This window comes from Erpetoichthys calabaricus, chromosome 6 (assembly GCF_900747795.2).
Source record: "Erpetoichthys calabaricus chromosome 6, fErpCal1.3, whole genome shotgun sequence".
NCBI lineage: Eukaryota > Metazoa > Chordata > Cladistia > Polypteriformes > Polypteridae > Erpetoichthys > Erpetoichthys calabaricus.
Window position 1 is genome coordinate 69,008,989 of NC_041399.2, and position 14,926 is coordinate 69,023,914.

A 14,926-nucleotide genomic window follows, 5' to 3' on the forward strand; every position below is an offset into this window, starting at 1 on the left:
TTCTTCTCAATACAAATTATTACATTTTTTAATTGATTTTTAAAGTTTGCCTTGTTTCACTACTACGTGGGTAGAGCCGCAGGAGACAGCTAGTTGTTTATAATTGTTATTTGAAACAATATTTAAAAAGCAATATTCAGTAAAATAGAATTTCTCTTGAACTTGTTTTGTCCAAAATAAACTGGATTTTTGTTTTTCAGAATTGTAGTAAGAATGCCAAATTTGAGCCTGATTGGAGGTTCTTTCTAGTTATACATACCATCGACACATCCATCCATCCATCCTCTTCCGCTTATCCGAGGTCGGGTCGCGGGGGCAGCAGCTTGAGCAGAGATGCCCAGACTTCCCTTTCCCCGGCCACTTCTTCTAGCTCTTCCAGGAGAATCCCAAGGCGTTCCCAGGCCAGCCGAGAGACATAGTCCCTCCAGCGTGTCCTGGGTCTTCCCCGGGGCCTCCTCCCGGTTAGACGTGCCCGGAACACCTCACCAGGGAGGCGTCCAGGAGGCATCCTGATCAGATGCCCGAGCCACCTCATCTGACTCCTCTCGATGCGGAGGAGCAGCGGCTCTACTGTGAGCCCCTCTCGGATGACTGAACTTCTCACCTTATCTTTAAGGGAGAGCCCAGACACCCTGCGGAGGAAACTCATTTCAGCCGCTTGTATTCGCAATCTCGTTCTTTCGGTCACTACCCATAGCTCATGACCATAGGTGAGGGTAGGAACATAGATTGACTGGTAAATTGAGAGCTTCGCCTTGCGGCTCAGCTCCTTTTTCACCACGACAGACCGATGCAGAGCCCGCATTACTGCGGATGCCGCACCGATCCGCCCGTCGATATCACGCTCCATTCTTCCCTCACTCGTGAACAAGACCCCGAGATACTTGAACTCCTCCACTTGGGGCAGGATCTCGCTACCAACCCTGAGAGGGCACTCCACCCTTTTTCGGCTGAGGACCATGGTCTCGGATTTGGAGGTGCTGACTCTCATCCCCGCCGCTTCACACTCGGCTGTGAACCGTTCCAGTGAGAGCTGGAGGTCACTGTCCGATGAAGCCAACAGAACCACATCATCCACAAATAGCAGAGACGAGATTCTGAGGTCACCGAACCAGACCCCCTCTGCTCTTTGGCTGCACCTAGAAATTCTGTCCATAAAACTGAACAAAAAAAAAATGAACAGAATCGGTGACAAAGGGCAGCCCTGGTAGAGTCCAACCTCAACAGGAAACGAGTTTGACTTATTACCAGCAATGCGGACCAAGCTCCTGCTCCTCCTGTACAGGGACTGAATGGCTCGTAACAACGAGCCTTGTACCCCGTAGTCTTGGAGCACACCCCACAGGATGTTTCGCAGGACACGATCGAATGCCTTCTCCAAATCCACAAAACACATGCGGACTAGTTGGGCAAGCTCCCATGCCCCCTCCAGGATCCTGGCCAGGGCGTAGAGCTGGTCCAGTGCTCCACGGCCAGGACAGAATCTGCATTGTTCCTCTTGAATCCAAGGTTTGACTATCGACTGAACTCTCTTCTCCAGCACCCCTGAATAGACCTTACCGGGGAGGCTGAGGAATGTGACTTGTATATATTTTTATAATTTATGTTTTTTATAGGGCGGCACGGTGGCACAGTGGGTAGCGCTGCTGCCTCGCAGTTGGGGGACCTGGGGACCCGGGTTCGCTTCCCGGGTCCTCCCTGCGTGGAGTTTGCATGTTCTCCCCGTGTCTGTGTGGGTTTCCTCCGGGTGCTCCGGTTTCCTCCCACAGTCCAAAGACATGCAGGTTAGGTGGATTGGCGATTCTAAATTGGCCCTAGTGTGTGCTTGGTGTGTGGGTGTGTTTGTGTGTGTCCTGCGGTGGGTTGGCACCCTGCCCAGGATTGGTTCCCTGCCTTGTGCCCTGTGTTGGCTGGGATTGGCTCCAGCAGACCCCCGTGACCCTGTGTTCGGATTCAGCGGGTTGGAAAATGGATGGATGGATGTTTTTTATATTTTATTGACTTATATAGTCTAGGCCATTAGTTTAAAAGGTGATGGACATGGACTTCTTATTTAAATGGCAAGGTTACCAAATGCAGCGTGAGCTCCCAAAGTGGTCCTATTGTTTTACCCTGCTCTGTGCATTTAATACTGAAGTGTATTCCTACTGTAGAATTACTTGAGAATCCTGTTCTTCGCCACATGCATCAGAAAGTTTAAATATCTTTGTCACTGAAGTACCTATCAAGCACACTCCAGTATTCCCTCCAGTTTCAAAGTAGAATAAGCTTGTTCTTCTAAATACACTTGCCATAGTAACAAGAAACAATACTTACCCATAATATTTATGAATGACCCTTAGGATTCTAAAATATTGCCTGGTTACCTAACTCAGAAACTAAACTTGTGTGGAAGTACCCAGCCTTTTTCTTATACCCGACTGCGTCCTTGAATGTTTCCACATTCTTGGCCTTGGTCTGCACATTGCAAGCCTAGGCCCGTATATTTTGGTAACCCTTAGTTATCACCTCCAGGCTGATGATTTTGATTGCTGTTTTGGTGTTTGGAATAGGGATGTTAAAATCTAAGAAATCTAGTCAATGTTATTTATAAAGAATAAATGTTACAAAGAAAATTTGAATTTTTTAATGTCAAAATTACAGCAGCTCAGAATTGGCTGATCTAATACTTATCTATTACTGGGTCTGCTAGCACTGATACAAAAGGCCTTGCAATGTATTCCCTGTTTTATGCTTATGTATGTGGCTGGATGCTTTAATGTTGGTAAGATGGGGTTTCAGATGTACCACATGCGCTGTCCTGTGGGTTATTCCATGTCAAATCAACCAATGGCCCACATACTTCAGACTCGAAAAATTCACAGATGTACCCATGATAGCAAGGAGACACCCTGCACAATTTTTTTGATGTAAGATCAATACTTTCCATAATACAGGCAGTTTACCGAGTGGAAGTGGGTGTCGATTTTATCCGGCTTCGTTTTTCCTTCAAGAACTAAACCACCGAGCAGGCTCAGACTTTGCACACTGGTACATTAATTGGTATAGTATGTGACGAAATCAAAACATTTGGTCCAGATGACCCTGCATGTTCAAAGAATCCCTTTGAAACTGACCAAAATTTAATTTGACTTTTTGGCTTAGATATGTTTAGGCCTCAGAAACACAAATTTGTAACCAAGACAAAGTTTTCACTTTTTTTTCCTTATTCAGATAACTATATAGGCTTTCTGAAAAAGCAATAAACAGCAAAGTAACTGTATCAGGGTTTGAACTGCAGACCTCTCAAATCCAAAAAATCATTTCAAATTTCATTTTCAGAGCACCATAACAACATGTGGAGAGAAGCAATGTGCAGATAATCTTTTAAAATATTTTTAATTTATTCTCAAAACACAAACATTACTTTTCTTATGAAAATCACGTTTATTTTCCATCCTAAACAAAGGCCAAATGCACCATGTGTCAATAATGGTAATCATTGAGTTTTCAATCAGTAAGTTATCAAAAATGTCAAAACTTTTTTTCATATCAAATGACAATGTTCTAGCTCATGTTACTGAACAGAGAATGTGATTCTCCATGGCCAAAAGAGTACCTGGTACTCAAGAATACCACTGTTACATCCCTACTGAAGATGGTATACTCAAAGATGGATCAGATGTGTCCCTCACATTAGACCAGTGTCCTATTGGATGATATGTTAGTGAATGTATGATGGAAAATGTTGGATTGGAGTGATGTGGAATCAGACATGATATGTTTCATGCATTCAGGCTATCCTGCACAGTGTCTCCTTTGGCCACCTAGAAACGATATTTATTGGGTGTGTAAAAGGCGCTCTATAGCGCCCAACCCGGCACAGACTCAGGCAGAGGCACGTACTTAAATAAAACAGTTTTTATTCTTCTTCAGCCGTGGGGCACGCCTTCCCCGTGTCCCACAGGCCCAACACAGTCCCAAATACACTCACAATTAATACTCTCTTTATCCACCTCAGCACCACCACCACCACCACCACCACCACCACTCCTCCTCCTCCTCCTCCTCCTCCTCCTTAGTCCTCCTCCTCCCGACTCTGGCTCTCCCGAGTGGTGGTGGCTGGCCTTTTTTATACCCCACCCAGAAGCGTTCCAGGTGCTTGATTACCTGGCCCTAATTGACCTTCCGGGTGGGGCTGACGAGTCGACCAGCTGGGCTGGAAAGTCCATGCAGCTCCCCCTGGCGGCCATCCAAGCCCCCAACCAGGCTGTGGAGGACTCCATCTCCCATGGAGCCTTGCGCCAGGTTGGGGAATCATCGTCCACCAGGGAGGCTGCCACCAAGCGTCCCGGGAGAGGTACTGAGCTGCCCATGGTGGCTCCCCCGGAACAGATGCAGCAGGGGCGTCCCAGCCGGGCATGGGACCCGGCTGTCCTTCACAGGTGCCATTATAGTGTGTCATTGTTCTTCTTAGTGCACCTACAATGGTCTGTGGGTGGCAGTACCATCTTGATCTCAAAGACAAAGATGCCCTACACTCTGCACTTCTACTAAAACAGAAATGAAATTGGTCACATTCCTGCTGCTGCAGTACCAAGATTTTAACATTTCATTATAATTAGTGTTGTATTTTTTCCATTAATCCCATACCCAAGTTAGCGATGAAGAACTTGAATTATTATCATTACTGACAAATGGTGAATTTAACACATGTTTAGAATGGAAAATAAAAATCAAAGATTCACATAAGAAAAGTAAGATATGTTTTTTGAGAAAGAGGGGACCATGTAGGTTACAGGAAAAAATAATTTAAAAAATGTCTGGACATTTCCACAGTCATTAAGCTGGTCTGAAAATTAGACCCAAAATGATTTTTTTCATATTTGAGAGGTCTGCTGGTCAAACCCTGATTCAGTTTCTTGTTTGTTTGTAACCTTTTGAAAAGCCCTGTGCAGGTGTCTAAACATGGGAAAAAAATTTTAGCAGGCTGTATCAGTTAGAAGTATGCTTTCTAGATCTTTATATAGACAATATATTTGCATCTTTTGAACAATTACGTTCCAAATTCAACCTCCCAGCTATACATTTTTTTCACTGTCTTCAAATTAGAAATTTTGTTAAACAGAAACTGCCCGATTTTCCTCACCTCGTACCCTCCACCATGCTGGAAAAAATACTGCTCAATTTCAAGGAATTAAACACCATTTCCGCATTATATAAAATCTTATTAGAGTCCCTACCATTCAAAGACCCAAGAGGGCATTGGGAAGAAGATCTCTTAATTAATATATCAGAAAAGGAGTGGAAGGTAGCAAAGCAGAGAATTCACTCGAGCTCCATATGCGCAAAGCATAGAATTATTCAACTAAACATTATATATCGAGCTCATCTGTCTCGCTTAAAACTGTCCAAAATGTTTCCAGGGGAAGATCCAACCTGCGAACGCTGCAACCAAGCTCCTGCCTCACTGGGTCAATGTTTTGGGCCTGTACCAAATTAACATAATTTTGGACCAAAATCTTTAAGTGCCTTTCAGACAGCCTTGTGGTCACAATCCCTCCTAACCCATTAACAGCTGTGTTCGGGGTTCTTCCAGAAGGACAAGCAAATGGTGATTGCGTTCACTACACTTTTGGCACACAGACTTATTTTGTTAAATTGAAAGAATCCTAACACTTCTCTGATAAGTCAGTGGGAAACCAATGTTTTATATTATTTGAATTTGGAAAAAAATTGGAGGATCTGTACAGAATTTTTTCAAAACCTGGCAGGATCTAATCAATATTATTTTAGAATAAGAGAAATAACTATAACCACATTTATTTTCCTTCTCCATTTTTTTATTTACCTATAGAAATTTCTTCCTTTCTTTCGTTTATTGTTGCCTTATTAAAAAGCACTAAGCAATCCTCCTTTGGCTAAGCTCTCCTTCTCAGGGGTGGGGTTTGATTTGTCTTCAATTTTTTTTCTTTTTGTCATAAATTGTTCTATTTGTATGGAATGATTACAATAAAATTAATAAATAAAAAAAAAAAAAAAAAAGTGTGCTTTCTGAAAGCCTAAACATGGCAAAGCCAAAGACGCAAAATATTTTTTTCTATTTTTGAAGGCCTGCTCTTACCAAGTGGACCAACATTTTGATTTTGTTATGTACTATATCTATAAAGATAGATAGATACTTTATTAATCCCAAGGGGAAATTCACAATTAAATTATTAAATTAAAAGTAAAGGTACCAGTATGCAAAATTTGAGCCTGCTGGTGGTTTAATTCTTGAAATATGGTCTTGTGAAATTACTGAAAAAATAAAGCTATGTTAAATTTGACACCTCTCTCTCCTCACAAAATTGTCTGTATCTTGGAAAGTATTGATCTTAAATCAAAATCATTTTACAGAGAATATCTCCTAAATAACCTTGGCACACCTGGTATTTTTTTTCAGAATTTGTTGAGACCGAAGTGTGTGGAATTTCTGGAAAATTGGTGGATCTGACATGGAATGACCCCTGTTTGCTTTTAGGGTGCCTTTGTCTTTTTACCCTTTCTTGCCCTCTCACTGCACTCTCAATTCTTACTACTGTCTTGCAAAGCGGTTATAAAGCAGCTTATTACATTCAGCTAATTCTGTAATTTTAGTTATTTCAATTCAACACGTGAAAAGAGTTTTAAGGTAAAAAGAAGTTTGAACAGTGGACAGGGTGGACTTTAGATAGATAGATAGATAGATATTCAGCTAGCCAAGATTTTATTTACACGATGGAGAGTACAACAGTCTTTAGCTTACACAACATGCACTCATACAGCAAACGGCTCACCTGTAACTGACCTGTACAACAAAGGGCTGCACTTACACATATTGATCATTCCTTTGCTGAAGGAGTCTACATTTTCTGAAATGGAGGACCACTCCTGCATACTACCAAAAGGTATTTCAAAAAGTAAACTCACTAGAATATGAAAGTATAGATTCAAATTACTCTATAAAAGAAAACCTAATGACTAAAAGTATTAAAAATATGCATGGGCTCTACATTATGAAGAAAGACAGAAAACTCTTACAAAAATGAAAACAGTGAACAGCATACTGCTGTATCCACCACCAGGCTACCATCACGCCGATAAGCAGAAAAAACTGACCAGCTCTAACTTAACACCATCAGTACTTAGAATTGTCAGTGAGCTCTTGCTGTAAGGTTCAAACATCGTTTACTGTACTCACCATACCATGTGTACCCTTACTAAACACTTCAGTCTCACTAAAGAATGCTTTCTCTCTCTACTTTCTTTGCTCACTGCTTGACTATAACCTTACCGTTGCTTCTATGCATGTGTTATAAAAGATGCCACTATCAGTGTGGGAACACTTACTGTATTTATGAGTTCTGATCTTGCGTGTCATTGGAGCACATAAAATGAGGAGACCTAATAAGGAAGAATTCCAAAATCCATTTTACTTGGTCTGTCAGAGGTTGCTTTGTTCTAATCCCAGATTTTTTTTTCAGTTGCGCAAATTTGATTTATAGAATCTATCTGCAATTTGACAAGGAAGCTATGTTGAAATCTTACTTTCTGTCAAATCAGCTGAATATTTCAACTAACTTTATTCACATACCTAATTTAGAATTATGTATCCTTTATGAATGTTGAGATCTCACATATATATAGTGGGGAAAATAAGCATTGAATTGTCAACGTTTTTCTCAGTAAATATATTTCTAATGGGAAAATTTCTATCAGATATCGGTAAAAACTAAGTAACCCACACATACAAAGAAATCAAAACAAATAAAAAGTCCATAAATTAAGTAATGAGTAATAAAGTGGAATGTCACAGGGAAAAAGTATTGAATGAATGAAGAAAAGGAGGTGAAAAAGGCATGGAAAGCAAATAAACCAACTGAACTCTGTCAGTAGTTCGAAAGCAATCCTCCCCCCTATCAGTGCAAATTAATATCAGCTGGTTTAGTCTTAATTATAGGTTTCGCATTACCAAGGTGTCACACAAGAAGCGTCTCATGATGGGTAAAAGCAAAGAGCTCTCTCAAGACCTTCGTAACCTTATTGTTGCAAAACATACAGATGACATTGGTTACAGACATATTTCTAAACTTCTGAATGTTCCAGTGAGCACCGTTGAGGCCATAATCTGGAAATGGAAAGAACATGATTTCACCATAAACCGTCCACGACCATTTGCTCCTCGCAAGATGTCTGACAGAGGAGTCAAAAGAATAATCAGAAGTGTTGTCCAGGAGCCAAGGACCACTTGCGGAGAGCTTCAGAAAGACCTGGAATTAGCAGGTACAGTTGTTTCAAAGAAAACAATAAGTAACACTCAACCGCCATGGCCTCTGTGCATGCTCACTGCACAAGACTCCACTGCTGAAGAATAAGCATGTTGAAGCGTGTTTAAAGTTTGCTGCACAAGATTTGGACAAGCCAATGAAATACTGGGAGAATATAGTCTGGTCAGATAAGACCAAAATTAAACTCTTTGGATGTCACTGCACACACCATGTTTGGAGGAGAAATGGCACTGCACATCACCCCAAAAATACCATACCAACAATGACATTTGGAGGTGAGAACAACATGGTGACTTCATGTAATTGGCAGACTTCATATAATTGAAGGAAGGATGAGTGGAGAAATGTACCGGGACATTCTTGATAAGAATCTGCTGCCATCTACCAGGATCCTGAAGATGAAATGAGGGAGGACATTTCAGTAAGACAAGGATCCCAAACACACAGCCAAGGAAACTCTCAGTTGATTTCAGAGAAAGAAAATAAAGCTGTTAGAATGGCCCAGTCAATCACCCGACTTGAATCCAATTGAAAATCTAAGAAATGAACTGAAGAACCTTCAAGATTTGAAGACAGTTTCTGTGCAAGAATGGGCCAAAATCACACCTGAACAATGCATGCGACTAGTTTCCCTGTACAGGAGGCGTCTTGAAGCTGTCATTACCAACAAAGGCTTTTCTACTAAGAATTAAATACATTTCAGTAAGCGTGTTCAATACCTATTCCCTGTGTCATTCCACTTTATTACACATAATTTATGGACTTTTTATTTGTTTTGATTTCTTTGTATATGTGGATTACTTGGGTTGTTAACAACATCTGGTGAAAATTTCATGTCAGTAGCTCCATTAGAAATATATTTACTGAGAAAAAAGACATGTTCAATACTTATTTTCCCCGCCATATAAGAAATAAAAAGGATTACTGTGAAGTTTGCTTTGACAGGATTCTTTCATTATGTTCTGTAGACCTGTTCAATCACAATGACTGTGCTGCTTGACAAGATGGTGCATAAAAGCTGGACACCATTTATGTGACTTTGTAGTGAACAAATAAGAGTGAAACACCCTGAAAGGGAAAACCATATTTATTATGTACTATACATATTACATTAAAATATATTGCTATGAAAGCTTAATACATTTTACATCTTCATTTTTAAGTATACATTTCAGATGTATAAAATACAGTCTTCATACTGCTAATTTTTTACCTGTGCAAAACAAGCTTATAATGTAGACACAGATCAAGACAATCATTACACAAAATAATTCATGCTTTTGTAAAGACAATAAATATTCTTCAAGTCGGGGAACAGTTTAAAATTGATTACCACATAGGATTTTAGTACAACGTCTGAAACTGAGCAAACATTCCATGCACTTGCGTAGTTTGGTCATTCAAGTTCCAGTTTTTGGCTTAATAGATGTGGAAGACTACTCTGAGTTCATGCAGTAGCATTCAGTTTTGTTTAACATAAAATATTCTTCTATTAAATGTGATAAGAAGGATAAGAGAAAGAAAAGACCTATTGCCTTAAAAGTTTGAGCAATGAACAGGTATCCCTGAGGACTAATGCCTATTGATAACTGAAACAATTTCTCACTATAAAATTTGAGGTAATGCAGAGTGCTTGTTTCGTCTTCCACACACTATGTAGTAAACATAAGCAAAATGTAGCTAGCTGCACTTTATGTTCACTTCTAACTAGACAGATGTTTTTGCTGATTTCAAACACCGGGGAGGTGAAGGGTGGTTTGAGTTTAACTTGTGCTTTTAGATTGACATGACCTTAACTTTGAGAAAATATTTGGCCCAAATTGCACATTTTTCTCATGTGAAAAGATCCAATTAGAAATAAGACATTTCCAGAACTCAGATTAAATGTGACCAGAAATGCTGATACAAGATAAAACCGAAAATGGAACAAATACCTACTACACTAACCCCCCCCCCCACCTTGTTTAATTCTGATGTCTATGTCTACTCATGCTGAAGCAACAAAGCTATTGCCCACGTGAAATATTTGTTTTTCTTTTTGTCTTATTTTAAGTTGGATTAACACATTGTTCTATTCTGTAATGGGCAAGGTTTTGAGATATAAATAACTCTCTTTAGTAGTGGCAGTCAATAATTTAGCCATGTTTTCAAGCAAAACTAATTTGATAGAAGAGCTGGCCACAATCTGGTCAGAATGAAACTAATAACCATAGTCAGAGGTGTCAATCATGCCCTTTCTTCAGATTTCTTACCACCAGGGCAGCTTCATTGACATCTCCACCATTCAGCTTCACAGACATTACCTCATTCTTCAATGTCAGATAGCAAAAGGTATAAACATTGAACAAGTACAAAACAAACCCTCTTTCTCTAAACACGAAAGTCGAGCTTCCACTACTATTTCCACTCATATTCAGGACAGCTATTTTCACTCTGGCATGAATAAAGTTCTGATACCTTTCATAATTCATATAAAAATTACAATTAATCCGATTAAACACATGACAAGACATTAAAGGCAGAAATTCAGTAGAAAATATTCCCAAGTGCTGCATCTTTCATGTACAGTAAAACATCTATTACAAAGCATTTTGCTTCACAACACAGTAAAGCATTAAACATTAAGAACAAAGCTGCTAATTAGACAAGAACAGCCTAAAGCAAGTCATCACCTTCCTTTAAGTCCAAGTAAGTGAATTTAAACTCGAGATATAAAAAGGTCTCTTGGCTACTATAGCTAACAATTTGTAAGTGTTTTGTATAGCAAAAACAAAGTTGACTCATTCATTTTATTAATATGAATACAGAATTGTGAAGTTTCACTTTAGTCAGACTAAAGAGCTTTTTAAGACCTAGTAAATAACTGGTTTATGAAAATAATAGTATCAGATGGGGAATTAGCACAATAACACCATTCTGCTTTATTTTCAACAGGTAAGGATACATTTATAGGGCAAAAGAGACAGATTGCAGTCTTTTAAATTCCTTCTAGTGGGACTGCATCTCTTTGCTTTTAAAAGAACAAACAATTCCATACAGTTTCCGGCGTTCATTTTCTAATAAATGCTAATAAGCGTATAGTATTACATATTGAATATAACATCCCTATAAAGCATTCATGGCTTCATGTGCAGGTGTAAACTGTCCCAGCAAGTTGCATGCAGTTAGGTACAGTAGAACTAATTACAGCTTCAAAGTGCTCTTTTGTACTTTGGAACTACTGGACATATGCCAAGAGTAGGCCATCATTGACATACTGTAATGTATAATTGAATCATTCAATTTTTCATCTTTGATTCAACACAAGTATTGGACTATTGCACTTTTCTATTTCTTGCTATTGCACATTTTGCATAAATCTATGAAAACAGGCAAAATGCTAAGCAAGATTATTAACTTGACTGTATAATGTGACAGGTGGAAAATTTTTAGTGGCACAAAAATAGATCTTTTATGGCAATAATACATTTATATGTGAATGCAAGTAAGAATTCACTTCAGATATTTTATTTTTAGTATTAGAATCATTAAGCCATGTATGTTTTATCTTTGAAAGGCATTTTTTTTGCATTACATTCGTTTTGTCTATATAAGTATTACTTTCAAGAGAAAGCACTGAACCCCATTATTTGAACTTTTTTAGGTCCCTAACTATTCTTCCTGATGCACCAATTCTTGCTGAAGTAATTGACGCACCTTTCCTCAGTATGTCAGTGTTCAGTGAGGAACGTCCTCATGCAGACAGAGACTATCTACGCATCAGTGCCAACCTCTGCACATGAACATTTGATATACCAGTTTTAACGGAATCGTCAAACGCTAGGTTTAATCACTGTTTACAACAATAACACGTTTTGGGTAACAGCCTACTTCCAGACACATACTGAATAGAAATGCATGTGTGTCTGGCAGTCAAAGTAGCAACACATTTTGTGTACCAATAATTGAGAAAGATTTTATATCAGCTTAATACTAATATGGTTTTATGAACAGTTCAGTTTGCTCATATCAAAAAAATAAAATTAACATATTTGACTGTGGTAAGTCACTTTCTTAATTCTTATGATTTATTTTTATTGTAGTCCTGGAAGTTTGTTCCAGGTCGAGATGAGATAATGAAGGGAATATGGGTAAGCAAAGGGTAAACAAAGAAAATAATACAGAATTATATTTACATAATACACATTGTAATTCATTTTGTGGACAATAGTTGTACACATTTTGAATCAATGGGGAATGAGAATTTTCAGCTTTGCTTAGAAAAGTCTAATATGTAAATTCTTGTAAATGTCAATTACTTAAGTTTAATTTGGGTATATGATTGTTTTTTGCATGTATAAATCATTAAAAAGAGGATTATATTTCTTTAGTTTTGTGTAGCAGTTTTCTTTGAACATTTTTTACTAAACTGTAGTTGCTCTGCATTTATTTGATAAGGGTTTCATTTCAGCATAAATTGTGATTAACTGGGTAACTTACTAATTTTGTCACTTATTAAAAAAGAGATACACTTGACACAATCATGACAAACTGAACTGGGGAAGTGAATTGCACACTTTTAGTCATCCTCAAGTGTAAAATCACAATGGATGATCACACTGAGGAATCGTTGCAGGCAGTGATGTGGTGGATGTGTTTGCATGTGCTACACAAGCTTTAATAATGAGTGCTACAACATGAGGAGGTTCACAAAATTCTTTACATTTATAACTCTGATTTTCTGTCAGCTTTCTTCCTCTCCCTCTTAGTAACGAACATTATTAACAAAAGACTATCAGACCAAGAAAGAGTAATATTTTGATAGTGAAGATTAATAAAATCTTGGAAACACAAAATTATTATGTCATAGTCTATCTGCTTCAATGTGGCAAACAAGTTTATAAATTATTATGTTATAGTCTATTTTAATCTGCTTGAAAGTGGCAAACAAGTTTATACAATTCAAAGTTTGACACTTCCTTCTTATAATTTATTATGACGTCCCTCATGAAGAAGTCAGACTTTTTTGCACAAATAAAAATGCGTTTCATTTTTGTGAGATTTTCTGATTTTCTTTTCCACTGTTTTACAACAAACCTATACAACAAATCTCACTATAGTGAATACTGTAACTTATTTTCCAGTAAACTGCACCTCAAGTAAATACATACTGTACAGTACTCAGAAGCTCTTTGAGCTTTTGCTAAAATGACTAAATACATCTAACACTGGCTCTTGCCTTCATAAAGAAAGAGGTGAACAGTGATTTGAAATAAAGTGCAATCAAGAGTTTTTTTAAACTCGTTTTAAAGTTGTGATGCTTGGACTTTGAGTATCATAATCACAGACTGCTTGCTGGTAGAAGTTCAAGTGCTTATTTAAAGTATTTCTAGTGTCTTTGTTAAAACACATACATACACATATATATGTACATACCATGTTTGTACTGTCTATGTGTATAAATACACATGGACATATATAGATTATTGTGCATTTACAATGATGTGCCCTTAACAGTATACTCTGTTCTCTATTTAAATACATTTTTTGCATGGCAATACAAGGTAAGATGTTCTAGTTTATAATATGTAATGTTAAAGCTTTACAAGTTGGTTTGCATGCTCAAACACAGCCTGAATATACTGCCTGAAGACACGGTCCATATAAGTGTTATGTCTTGGCCATACTCCTTCCAGAAATCCAATGTGGCCTCCATAGGCAGTGAGAAGAACTGCAATGTTTGGGTTCTGTTTGGCAGCTTCCACAGGAACCGCTGAAAAACAAAACCAAAAGAAAGCTTTATTTTAAATTTTCAACTGTTTTACAACTTGGCAATATTAACTTCTTTTGTTGAGTGTTGTAGAAATTGTTGCACTAGACAACCTAATGAAGCCACTGTCACATCAGCATGTAGCCATTAATATAGAAGGCAAACTAGATACAGTATTGAAAAAGAGTCACATAGTGCTTAGGGAGTGCTTATTATCTGTACTAAAGAGAGCCTGCAATGAGAACACAATGAGAAAAGGCAACTAAAGTGGTTTGGTCATGTAGAATAGATGATGAATGAGTATTTAAGGTGAGGGTTCCCAGTAATAGTAGTAGAGAGAGAAAATATGGAGAAGATTTGTGCAGTCAAAGAAACACAGTTCAATAAGATGAAGAGAATGGCCCAAGCCGTGAAGCAGAGGAATATCTCAGGTGCGAAGATCAGCAAGTCTGAAGAGTCATTTAAAATTTAAAATGAAAGAAGCACTTGAGATAGGAGATTATAAATGCATCCCCAGAAATGGTCCGTTAAACCATTGTCTAATTGATTACACTTACTTTAAGCATTACCATATTAAAAATTTTGTAGTTACTGTATACAGTACACTCGCGTACACATCGGGTCTTGAAACCTGAAAAATTGATCATAAAATCAAACCCCAACTTATACGCCTGTTCAAAAATACAATTTTTTTTTTCTCACATGTTCTTGCCTCCTCCAATCTCACATCAGTTTCTCAGACACATCACATTTTTTTGCAGCAGCGCAGTTACCAATTTCTTTCGCCACTTCAACGACTTTTAATTTAAAACCAACTTCATATTTTTTTCTGATCGAATGCTCCATCGTAGACGAGATGCTCTTATGATAAAGGTGTGAGAGATACAAA

At 38.2% G+C, this 14,926-nt stretch overlaps 1 protein-coding gene across 1 annotated transcript in view; it reads right to left on the reverse strand.

The window, feature by feature from the left end:
• Positions 1-9,357: 9,357 nt before the first annotated feature.
• Positions 9,358-14,926, reverse strand: part of abhd3 (abhydrolase domain containing 3, phospholipase) — a 49,061-nt gene continuing 43,492 nt past the window's right edge. The window contains exon 9 of the mRNA XM_028803665.2: positions 9,358-14,040. Within this exon, the coding sequence (XP_028659498.2) occupies positions 13,862-14,040 (179 nt within the window). The 3' untranslated portion in view covers positions 9,358-13,861. The remainder of the gene's footprint in view (positions 14,041-14,926) is intronic.